A 13409-nucleotide genomic window follows, 5' to 3' on the forward strand; every position below is an offset into this window, starting at 1 on the left:
CGCACAGACTTAGCACAAGTCCTTGAGCGCGTGGAGGAGACGGAGCAGAGACTAGACAGACACACCACCGCCATTAGAGACTTAAAATCCTCTACACGAAGTCTGTATATTGCGCACAGAATGGCGTTATACAGGCTGGAAGACCAAGAGAATAGAAACAGGAGGAACAACATTCGTATCAGGGGTCTTCCAGAGGCGACCAGGGATGACGACCTAGCAGCCTCTGTCCGCGGCATCTTTAATACCCTGCTGGGGAACCAAGCTGATCTTTCACTAAAGATAGACAGGGTACATAGAGCGCTCCGTCCACGCAATCTGTCCACTGATGCGCCAAGGGACATTATATGCAGACTGCATTACTATGAGGAGAAGGAGATTATAATGAAGAAAGCAAGAGAGGCACAGTCACTGGACTTTGACGGAGCGATCTTGTCCTTCTTTCCAGACCTAGCCAGGGAAACCTTGGAGAGGCGCAGAGCGCTAAAACCCCTCACGGAGAAACTACGTAATACCGCCATCTCATACAGGTGGGGGTTCCCATCTGCACTGATTGCTCAAAGGAATGGAAAGACGGCGATCCTACGATTCCCGGAAGATTTGCCGGCGTTCTGTATGGATCTCAGCATTGAACCACCTGAACTCCCTGGATGGCAAGATGGCATCCCTGGATCGCCTTCATTCACAACCGAAGATCAATGGCAGAAAGTTCCCCGTAAACGTCACCCCGCTCATAGGGGCTCCACTGATGAGGCAATCTGAAGGCATTTGACTGCTAAAAGCTCAAAGGAGGTCGCAGTAGGCTAAGTATCGGGCTCAGCTATTGTCTCTATTGGTCAGACATACAGAAAAGGGAAGGAAAACAACTTTTTTTTTTTTTCTTTTTTCTGGAAGCTTTTTTCTTCCCCCCTTTTTTTTTTTTTTTTTCTTTTTTTTTTTTTTTTTTTTTTGTTTGTTTGTTTCAGCAGTTTGATTAAAGTTTCTAATTGGTTCGCGTTATACATTTAATAACGATTACTAGAGATATATGAGCTGGTTGACTGACTTGACTTACTCACAGCTCGGGTTATTTAACTTCATTGCACTGAAGTTGCTGGCGCCGGATCACGTGTGTGGATCCGAATTGGCCACACGTACATCAATGTGCGAGTTGGGTTTTCCCCCCCATCTAGGGGCGACGGGGGGATCCCCTTGGTGGCGCGGACGACCCTTCGGGGAAGGACGCGCGGCTGGGAGGGTCCACACGGGGCCCCTGTTTTTGCACCGCAAAAGTTTGCGTGCAGTTTTTTGTTATTTCTACATGACGGAGATCCCGGATGTTTTCCTCCTGGGTCTCTTTTTTCTTTTTCTGTCTCTCTTCCTTTTCCTCGCTCTTCTCTCCTCCCCTCTTCTTTTCCTCTTCCCCCTCCCCCTTGAATTACCCATGCCAGCCTTGCAAATGTTGTTCATGTGTATAGCCCCCCTAGGGACCTGATGGCCAACACTAAGCTAATCTCACTTAACGTGAGAGGTCTGCACATGGCAGGCAAAAGACACATGTTATATAGAGAATTAAGACGTATGCAGGGAGACATCATCTTCCTGCAAGAAACCCATCTAACGCATACTACGCATACTAAATTATTTGATCACCATTATCCAAATTGGTATTATAGCCTATCAGATGTGTCTAAGGCGAAAGGTGTGGCTATTGGTTTCCGAAGGGGCACCGCATTTTCAGTTGAGGACCTCCTAGCTGACCCTTTGGGTAGATTTCTGTTTATAAGAGGCAGCCTGGGTGACTTTTCATGCACATTGGTGAATTTATATGCCCCGAACCAGGGACAAGCCGATTTTATGTCTACAATTCTAACTAAATTACAAGATTTTGCGCGTGGGTGCATCATTCTGGGGGGAGACTTAAATGTCCCCCTAGAACCACTAATAGACGCATCTAAAGGAAAGTCATGCATCCCGCATAAACGGCTGGCATATATCCGAAGGTTAATGCATAACTCCCAACTCATAGACACATGGAGGATGATGCACCCGGGCGCAAAAGACTATACCCACTATTCACAAGTCCATGACTCTCATTCGAGGATAGACTATTTCTATATACAACATCACTATCTGGACCTTTTAGTTAAATCACATATTGAAATCTCGACAATATCTGACCATTCCCCGATTAGCATGACGCTCCAACCCCCAGCCCTCCCTACGAAATCCACAAACTGGAAAATGAATGACTCTCTTTTAAATGATGAAATAGACGTAAAAGAAATTGAAAAGAATCTTTCCCTCTATTTCAGAGATAATGCTTCTCCAGAGACTTCCCCTGGAACTCTCTGGGAGGCCCATAAGGCCCTTATTAGGGGTAAACTTATTGAACTGGGAGCAAGAAAAAAGAAAGAGAGAACACATCTACAATCTGCACTAATTAAGGAAATAGGAACACTTGAGCAGACCCACAAACACAGCAACTTTAAAACAATACTCCATGCCCTCACTAAAAAAAGAGAAGAACTGAAAGCTCTTTTCCATTCTGAGTATATATCCCGTCGTAGGGTTGTTGATCAACAATACTACGAATGGGGCAACAGACCGAGTAGAATCTTAGCCAGATCTCTGCGACAAAGGAAATCAGCATCTTTTATCGCTAAGATTAAAACGACATCAGATATAATGGTACACAAAACTAGGGACATTGCTAAGGAATTTCGGGCTTTCTATCAACAGCTTTACCAGGTCAGGAACACACAAACGTCTGATGACACCAGAGGAACACGCATAGAGGAATATTTATCTGAGGCCAACTTGCCAAGGCTCCCGGCTGACATGCTAGAAGCTTTGGAAGGGGAATTTACCGTAGCGGAAATCAGGGGTGCACTTAAGTCAATGGCTAATGGTAAGGCCCCTGGCCCAGATGGGCTGACAGTGGCCTACTATCGAGCTTTCGCGGATGTTTTGCTTCCACATTTGACTGCATATACTAATTCAGTGCCCAGCAATGGTGGGTTCAGATCGGAAACTCTCCACGCGCATATTACGGTAATCCCTAAGCCGGGGAAAGACCCTACCCTGTGCGGTAGCTACCGTCCAATATCACTGTTGAATCTGGATGCAAAGTTGTACGCTAAGGCACTAGCCATTAGACTTTTACCCCTGATGCCACAATGGATCTCCAGGGACCAAACCGGGTTTATCCCGGGGAGGGAGGCGCGGGACAACTCGCTCAGAACTCTTTCTTTAATGTCCTATGCCCGTGGATGCTCCCAGCCCACCCTTCTCTTGTCCACAGATGCTGAGAAAGCGTTTGATAGGGTGGACTGGGAGTACCTTATGGCCACACTGTCACATTTTGGTCTAGGCCCAAACATGTTGGCAAAAATTTCTGCTCTTTATCAAACACCAACAGCCCAATTACGAATTAATGGAACGCTGAGTGACCCCTTCTCTCTCTATAATGGAACTCGACAGGGGTGCCCCCTTTCGCCCATTTTATTTGCTCTTTCCTTGGAACCCTTCTTGGCTAAGATACGCCACAATCCTAACATACATGGGATTACAGTAGGTACAACCGAACACAAATATGCGGCGTACGCAGATGACGTGCTCTTTTATATTCAGCAACCACTCATAACTTTACCCAACCTTATGTTAGCCTTTACACAATTTAATGACATATCCAACTTTAAAATAAATTTATCCAAATCGGAAATTCTAAATATCTCAACTCCCCATCCAACCGTAATTAATCTACAAAAATCTTTCCCCTTCCATTGGCAACCATCGGCTATGAAATACTTAGGCATATATTTAACTGCAGACCCGGCCTCACTTTTTCGTAAAAATTACATCCCTTTACTCAATGCTATTCGGTCAGACCTACAAAAATGGTCGCAGATGGCGCACTCCTGGTTGGGAAAAATAAATATTGTGAAAATGAATGTGTTACCACGGCTGCTCTTCTTATATCAAATGATTCCATATAAGGTTCCTATAGGTTTCTTTAGGATCATTCAATCTGTGATAAGTAAATTCGTATGGAACCGTAGAAACCCTCGCATTGCCCACAGGTACCTAATTAGACCTAAAACGGAAGGCGGATTAGCACTCCCGGACCTCAGAAAATATTATTTAGCGACAGTTCTTAATCGGATTTCGGACTGGAAATACCATAAATCATCAAAGCTTTGGGTGCAACTAGAAATGGACTTGGGTAGAACGGACCTTTTCCCTCTCATATGGATACCTAATAAGTTTCGCGAATTAGCTCCAACTACTTCTCCACTAACCAAATCCTCATTGGCTTCTTGGGACTCGCTATGTCATAAACAGCATTGGCCATACAACTCGCCACTGATGCAACTAAAGGGTCATAACTTCTTCCCGCCAGGGAACATGAACTCAAAATATGGTGAATGGTTTACAGACCCATCCCTACTTCTTGGTAAAGTGGTAAAGGACCAAAAGGTACTGCCCATATCTGCACTCTCAGCCAATGCACCAATATCGTTTATGCAACAATGGCAATATCATCAGCTACTACAATTTATAAAAGCCCTACCACAACCCTTACGGTCGGATGCAGAAATGAATCCTATAGAGTCATTACTGTCAGGAGATCTCCCACCTGACAAACCTCTGTCTTGCTTCTATCACGCACTACTTTCTCTACCACCAACGAATAAGGTACCCTTCCTGTCTAAATGGGAACTGGAACTCCAGAAACCGCTTTCCGACCATCAACGCAGTGTGATTCTCCATCTGTCACACGTCTCATCAATCGCATCTAAGACTGCAGAGGTAAACTATAAATTACTAACCAGATGGCACTATACACCTGATACTCTCCACAGATTCTTCCCATCCACCTCAGATCTATGCTGGAGGGGATGCGGGTCCATAGGGACTCACGCACATATTTGGTGGTATTGTCCTTTTATTAGACCGTACTGGTCCACTATCCTGTTTTGGTCTGAAAAAATTCAAGGCTGTTCAATTCCAAATGATCCATGGGTGTTATTGTTTCACTGTACAGATGAACCAGTCGGATCATATAGAAGGTCAATTACACCCCACTTGTTAAATGCGGCAAAGGCCCTTATACCAAAATTTTGGAAACAGCAAAAAACACCCTCACTACGCCAGTGGTTGCTGGAAGTAGATAGAATATATTACATGGAAGATAGCACTTTAAAACTCAGAAACAAATCGGCACTGGCATCTAAGATTTGGTCCTGCTGGTTCATCTTTAAATATTCATCCGTGTACGCTGAGATTATGGAAAATAGAGATGCTTCATAGATAGAACAGTAGAAATAACTCTGAAAATATAAGGTCGATGTGAATCTTAAATAACATAGCATGCACTGCAATGGCTGGCAACAAACCCCTCCCCCCTTTTCCCCCCCCCCTCCTCCCCCTCCTCCTCCATCCTCTTTCCCCCCACACCTTTCTCTCTCCATACTACTCTTCTACTTTTTCTCTACTGCTTTCTCTATTCTCTAAGGTTTCCTTTTTACTTTTGTGTGATTTATTTGTTATTGGTGGTTTAAACTGGTTTAAACATGACATTCAGGAAATGGGTAATAGAAGCTCCTGGACTTTAAAAACGGCGACCTTCTGATGGCGCTTTAGTTCACAGAAGCAAGATCCATCCCACATGCAAGGACGGGTCGGTCGTACATTGCCCATCTACTAATTGCTTTCCAAGCTTGATAGAAGGATAATAGGTTCAGAACTTGAAATATGTAACAGGAAGTCAATTTAAGTAAAATTGTCGACACACAACAGTACAGAAATTTGTATTTCCTAATGTCAATAATGTAAATGTTAACAATATGTTAATTCTTTATACCTTCAATAAAAACTTATTGAACAAAAAAAAATGATATTAAGTGTCATCTTATTCACAACACATTAAAGTAAATCTGGACAATTCAAGCTCAACAAAAATATACAGGCAGGGGTTATTGCCTGTGAAAAGGACATCTTCCTACTAGGTCCTTTAATGAGATTAGTTAATTAACAGGGAGCCTTATGAGACTCCAGGCAAGCTCGATAAATAGGAAAAGTTGATAACTGAATACAACCTTGGGATGCCTCACCTTGCAAGGTTTACTTGCTCCTTTTTGTCTAGGGGACGGGAAAAGTACTTTTACTTACCTGGTCCTTTTGCACCCCAGACATCACTCGCCTAGGCAGACAACGCTCCCCTATGCTCCGGCAGTTAGCTGTCCCTTGATGGCCTCATGCAGGACTATGGGCTGTCCATATGCCTTGATATTTACTTTAGACTGCCAGCGCACAGGGGATAAGAGGTTGCCAGGACAGCAGCGCGGTGTCATCTACGGGAGCGGAGGATCCGGTATAAAGGAGCGTCCCCCTTTGGTCTTAAATCCCCCTTTTTTTCCCCCACTTTCCTCTCCTCTTTCTTCCTTTTCGGTCTCTTCCTCCTCCCACATGTTTTTTTTTTTTTTTTGCCCCCAGGTCATTTGCACTACTTAGAATTGTGTGAATGTATATATTTTAATTTTCTATATTGTTCAGCGTGTTTTGGTTATTTCAGCCATCCACCTCTAAGCATGGATCCTGAGGGAGCAAATGTTGCGAAAAGCGTTGATTCCACACACTTACATATACTGCTGTAATTTATGACAACTGTATGATATAACCGGAATTCATGACATGTTTTTATTATGAGATGGGTCTCCTCTTAATTGGATGAAATAAATATACGATTTTAGTTATTATTGTTGTTGTTTTTCTTCTATGTTTCTCATTGTTAGGCACACGTAAAGTCCCTTTACAAGTGAGTACACTGCTGTGTGCATGTTTTACCCAGTCCCCTAGACCTAAATGAACAGACAAAAATAGATAAATGCACTAAAAAATACTGAAAATAACCGAAATTTCCCATATTGCAAACATCTGCCCACACAGAAATGTACAAGCAAAATGGCTAATATGCCAGGCATCTCCCTTTGTTTGTGTGCATGTGCTCCTTGCCTTACCCTCCTGCTAAGATTGCTGTCCATTAAATACATCTCTAAATAAACACAGATGTGAAATCAAAAATATAAAAAGGAATCTTTATTATGCACTTCACTCACTGGCAGAGCTGTGATAATGAGTCCAATTGCATTCATCCAAGCTGTTATATTTTCTCTTGGCACAAGTGGCTGGCTATAAACAAGAGGAAAGAAAAAATAAGCATAGTCAATAAAATCGGACAGTGTTTTATGAGATGTAATGAGATAGCAGAGTGTGTTTACACAATTCATTCTGCAGGTTTATTCTAGATGTCGTGAAAAGCTAAACTCCAGGCAAACAGATAAACACATCATTAAAATATACATATGTGAACTATTTAACCTGGCAAAGGATCTCTGGCATTGCTTGAGCGCACCAAGTTACCCAGCTGTGTAAAACCCCCTTGTTGCCAGTAAATTGGCTTTCCCAAAATACCCTAAATTGAGCATGTGATTCTGCATGCTATGGATTGCTGTGTCACCACATTAACCACCTGAGCTCTGGAAGGTTTTACCGCCTTCATGACAGGCCATTATTTGCAAGGTCATAGAACACTGTACACAAATGTGATTTATGTATTTTTTTTTTCACACAAATAGAGAGCTTTCTTTTGGTAGTATTTATATATATATATATATATATATACACACACACACACACACACATTTTATTTTTTATCTCTGTTATAAAACATATCCAATAAAAAAAAATTTAATTTCTTCATAAATTTAGGTCAAAATGTATTCTGCTGCATGACTTTGGTTTGCATGAAACTTATAGCACCTACAAATGATAGTATATATACTGGCTGACACTGACCTCACCAGCGACACTAATACAATGATTAGTAATACTACTATACGCTGTCACTGTACTAATGACACTGGCTGGGAAGGGGTGAACATCTCAGGGTAATTAAGGGGTTAAGTGTGTGCCTAACAAGTGTTAATGTGTGTAATGTTTGCAGTTTTGTACTAAAAAAATGTTGGTTTCTTCTCCCTGCTTGCCTCAATACAGAGCACTAAGTGTAATTTCTGTCTGCTGCTTCGATCCTCTGCTATCAGCATGAGTCACTTCTGACAAGTTTTCCTGACACCAAGAGAAAACGGTGACAGGGAGGGGGCTCCAGATGACTGACAGCCTCAGTTCTGTGCCTGCGTGCTGTGTGAAGGAGGGTGTGTCCCTTCCCCCCCAATCAGCTCCCAGAGCTCTCCTCACTAAGCTCTGCAGAGTGTAACTTCAGCTCTCCACAGCTTTTTTCTGACTATCAGACAAGCTTTATAAATTCTAGACTTTGAACAGCTGTAGAAAATAGAAGACTGCAGATAGACAGGTATAACTTATGTAGGAGGATTTGTTTAATCTCTGTGTATCACCTGAGGCCAGTCACTTCACTGGTGTGAGGGTTTACCATCCACTCTAAAACACTGCTCCTATCTGCAGGGCATCGTGGGCCATCTATAGAAAACTTAGGCTAACAAACTCAGAACATTCAAATTACTACTGCCATCTTACTAGCATTAGCAGTGCAGTAAGTGATTTTACTCTCTAACTAAAATGTCTCTTTAAAGAAGACCATAAACTGGAAAAACAATTGCCAGTTGCAAGGGAATCTTGGATGGACTACCCTTTTGTTGGCTCGTTTTTTTTTTTCCATAAACCGGAGAATTCTACTTTCATACAGCAATTTGTATTGTAATTTTTTTTTTTTTAAACATTACATTGCAGCTTATCGATTCCTAAATGGGGTGGCTGTATTAGTTTTCTTTCCTTTATTCTCACCTGGTGATTCGGCCAGTAAATCTATTGTTTTCCCAACTTCCAAGCTGGTAGTTAGAGGGTTAAAACAAGCCATTTAACACTGACAGGGGTACTTATAATGGTTAGCTTGTATTAATTTATGTGAACCTTTTATCTCAAAAGAGAAAAAACAAACTGCTCAACAAGCGTTCGCTGGAATTCACCTTAATTTCTCAGACAAGTCCATAAGTGCTAGTGCATCTAATACTACCCTATCCACAGATTGACTAGGTTGCTGTCCAAGGGTAGCTCCATTTGCTCCTCCATAAAATGGAATCACCTTACAACAGGAAAGTGTGTTAGTGGTCGGATCAGAGGGGAAAAAAAAAACCTAAAAAATAAAACTAGAGCAGCTACTACCTTAATAGATTTGAAAGCTGCAATATATATTTTTTTTGTTTTTAGATATGCTTTAAGGATAATATCCTCATTTCCTATTAAACTAAATAAGCTTGGTGACCGATGTTGCCTCCAGTTAGATGCATTTATCTGTTCCTTTACAAGTATATTACTCAGTTACCATACGTGTTAGGGTTCCTTTTAATGCCTGCAAATGTTTTAGAGTGTGCACATGTAATGTAATGGGAAACTAGTACAAGACTGCAGACGTTGATTAGAAGATGCGCTCACCTTCCCACCTTTGTCTATAAGGGGATTGTAGCCCTTTTTTACGGGCACTTGCAGCAACACAGCCGAGTACTTTTTTCATTTGCAATGTTCATTTTACAGTAATCCTTGCACTGAGAAGAAACTAGTAGCCCCTAAACACTTGTCCTCAAAATTAACTGTTAACAAAAAAAAAAAAAAAAAAAAAAAAAAAAAAAAACAGCATCACAGGCAGTACTTAAAGTGGCTGTAAACTCTTACATATACACAGAGATTAAACAAATCCTCCTACATAAGGTATATCTGTCGATCGCAGTCTTCTCTACATGCATTCAAAGTGTTTCATTTATAAGCTTGTCTAAGAGTTCAAAAAAAATGGGGGTGGAGAGCTGAAATTACACTCTGCGGAGCTCAGTGAGGAGAACTCTGAGAGCTGATTGGAGGGAAGAGACCCCCTTCACGCAGCACACAGGAACAGAGCTGAGGCTGTCAATCTGTCTGGAGATCCCTCTTCTGTCACCATTTTTCTCTTGGCATCAGGAAAACTTGTCAGAAGTGACTCATGCTGATAGCAGAGGAACGAAGCAGCAGACAGAAATGACACTTAGTGCTCTGGATTGAGATAAGTACACACTATAGAGGGATATGCTTTGTTCATATATTATGTCTGAGGTTTACAACTACTTTAAAGCGGTTCTTCAGTCTGAAAAAAATAATTAAAATTCAGCAGCTACAAATACTGTAACCGCTGACTTTTAATAAGAGAACTCACCTGTCCAGGGGGGTCCAGCGCTGTCCTCACCCAAACAGATTCTTTGCTAGTCTTAGGGGCACTGGCATACTTATGGGGACAGCCTGCTGCCCACTGTGCACGTACAAGCCACCTTGTGCTTTGTGAATGGCCCCACAACCTTTTGGGACCACCAAAAAAAAGCAAAAATAGAAGAGGGGGGCATAAAGTGGAACTTCCCCTTTAGGGTGACGTTTCACTTTAACAGTGTTGCCATGTTCTGCACATTTTTCAGCCTCTTGTTAACGCTCTATGTGATGTAATTCACTCTTGTAGTTTGCAGAATACACATTATGGGACACGTCAGCATTCACAAAATGGCAAAGATCTAGAAGGCTGTGTGCAAGTTTTAACATGGCTCTCAATTTCCTAATACAGGTTTAGGGCTATTCTTATAGGCACAATAGAATGCTTTTTAGAATTTGTATCACAAGGGCATAGATGCTTTGTAAAAAAAAAGGAAACAGTGTATTATTTCTATATCTAAGAATGCACAAACCTACACAAACTAAAATGCTGATTTAGTTTACTTTCTCCTCACAACTTTGATGTAACACCTGTCTATTGGCATCAGGAAGATGGTTTCTTTTAACAGCTAGGGACATGTAATCTTTAATACAAAGCATAACTGACAATAATAAATTCAACAGCTTGGGGCTTTTTGTTTGATTACTGTACACAAATCGATTTCTTTGCTATAGATTTTAGGCAAAGGGAAAGTGAACTCTTCATGCATTTATTTACAGTCACAGACGGGGCAATTCAGATGCCTATATGAACAGATGTTACATCTTTCAGAAGCATCATGGAAGATTGTCATCAGGTTTTCTTTCTCCTAAGAATTATTCATTTAGATTGTTCCCTAACGTGAGCACTAGAAAGGAATGAAAGCATTGGCAGTAATTATAATTAAAGCAGCAGAAAGATTTTCCGAGGCACCATAACCATATTATAATGGGGCGTCTCTGTGCAGTTGTCTTTCTTGGTCTCAACCCCATTTTCATACAGTCACACTGGTGGAGGAAACGACTATTTCTAGTTACAAAAAAAGGAACATGAAGCTGGAAAACAACTGCTTTGTGCAGCATTATGAATCCAAAATACCAAGAGAGGCAACTGTAGAGATGTGCACCATTATAGGACATATAAAAGGTCAATTGCTGGAGGATTATGCATGCATTTCAGTAGTGCAAATACCAGGAATGAAATAGACCAGAGGGATCAGCAGTTGCAAAATGTTATGAAATATTGCCTCTTCTGAAGCCAAGGCAAAAGTAAACCTAAATCAATGTCACAAGATGTATCTGGAAAGCAGAAGGCTGCTTGTGATCAGGAATTGCTCAATTTTTTTATATTGATCGTTACAATGTAGAATTTTTTTGCACGATATTTGGCACTTTTGATTCTGTTGCTGGCCTATGTGACTGTGCACTGATTACTTTTTGAAAACTAATGATGAAATACTTAAAAAAAAAAAAAAAAAAAAAAAAAAAAGTTTTGTTTTACACAGTCAAAGCTTAAGTGTTATTTGGCTCCCCTGGTCTTTGCATTAAAAAGACTGGAACTGTCAGTGACAATGTTGGACTTTTATGCCGCGTACACACGGTCGGACTTTTCGGCATACTTGGTCCGGCGGACCAGAGTCCGCCGAACAATCCGACCGTGTGTAGGCTCCGGCGGACTTTTTCCCAAAAGCCCGCCGGACCTAGATTTGAAACAAGTTTTAAATCTTTCCATCAGACTCTGTTTCTGGCGGAAAGCCCGCTCGTCTGTGTGCTGGTCCGACGGAAAGCCCGCTCGTGTGTATGCTGGTCCAACGGACCAGATACGACGCGAGGGCAGGGTATTGCATTTCGCGCTCGCTGCAATAGGTAAAACAAATTTTCCTATTGCGGCGAGCGCGGGGCATACCAGGCCCTTAGGTCTAGTATGGATTTTAAAGGGAAGCCCCCCTACGCCGAAAAAACGGAGTGGGGTCCCCCCTAAGATCCATACCAGACCCCGTACCAGGCCGCATGCCCTCAACATGGGGGGGTGGGTGCTTTGGGGGAGGGGGCGCCCTGCGGGGCCCCCCCACCCCAAAGCACCTTGTCCCCATGTTGATGAGGACAAGGGCCTCTTCCCGACAACCCTGGCCATTGGTTGTCGGGGTCTGCGGGCGGGGGGCTTATCGGAATCTGGGAGCCCCCTATAATAAGAGGGACCCCAGATCCCGGCCCCCCACCCTATGTGAATGAGTATGGGGTACATGGTACCCCTACCCATTCACCTATGGAAAAAGTGTCAATAATAAAACACACTACACAGGTTTTTAAAATAATTTATTAAACAGCTCCGGGGGGGGGGGGGTCTTCCTCCGGCTTCGGGGGTCCCTCCAGTTCCTCTTCTCCCGGTGTTCCAGTTCTTCGGCCGGCTCCTGCGCTGTCTTCAGGACGCTCTCTTACCAGCGGAGGTCCGGACTTCTGGGCTTCTTGTCTTCTTCCCTCTTCTCCAGATGTTGACACGACGCTCTCTCCGGCTGGACTGCTCTCTGAGGGCTCCATTGTGACTTATATAGGCGGAGACCCCGCCCCCTTATGATGTCAGTCCCTGGGCATGCTGGGACTGTGACGTTTTAGGGGGCGTGGTCAACATCACTCGGTGACCACGCCCCCTAAAACATCACAGTCCCAGCATTCCCAGGGACTGTGACATAAGGGGGTGGGGTGTCCACCTATATAAGTCACAACGGAGCCCTTAGAGAGCAGTCCAGCCGGAGAGAGCGTCGTGTCAACATCTGGAGAAGAGAAGAGGGAAGAAGACAAGAAGCCCAGAAGTCCGGACCTCCGCTGGCAAGAGAGCGGCCTGAAGACAGCGGAGGAGCCGGCCGAAGAACTGGAACACCGGGAGAAGAGGAACCGGAGGGACCCCCGAAGTCGGAAGAAGACCCCCAAAGCCGGTGGAAGACCCCCCCCCCCCCCCGGAGCTGTTTAATAAATTATTTTAAAAACCTGTGTAGTGTGTTTTATTATTGACACTTTTCCCTAGGTGAATGGGTAGGGGTACCATGTACCCCATACTCATTCACATAGGGTGGGGGGCCAGGATCTGGGGGCCCTCTTATTATAGGGGGCTCCCGGATTCCGATAAGCCCCCTACCCGCAGACCCTGACAACCAACGGCCAGGGTCTGGTATGGATTTAAGGGGGGACCCCAC

General features: G+C 43.2%; 1 protein-coding gene across 2 annotated transcripts in view; it reads right to left on the bottom strand.

Annotated features, from left to right (window-relative positions):
* MED23 (mediator complex subunit 23) overlaps positions 1-13409 on the bottom strand; it is a 151868-nt gene that overhangs the window by 15581 nt on the left and 122878 nt on the right. For both annotated transcript variants that reach the window (XM_073627286.1, XM_073627285.1), the window contains one exon: positions 7098-7170. In XM_073627286.1, coding sequence (XP_073483387.1) covers positions 7098-7170 — 73 coding nt within the window. The remainder of the gene's footprint in view (positions 1-7097; positions 7171-13409) is intronic.

This window comes from Aquarana catesbeiana, linkage group LG04 (assembly GCF_042186555.1).
Source record: "Aquarana catesbeiana isolate 2022-GZ linkage group LG04, ASM4218655v1, whole genome shotgun sequence".
In the NCBI taxonomy this organism is placed as follows: Eukaryota; Metazoa; Chordata; class Amphibia; order Anura; family Ranidae; genus Aquarana; species Aquarana catesbeiana.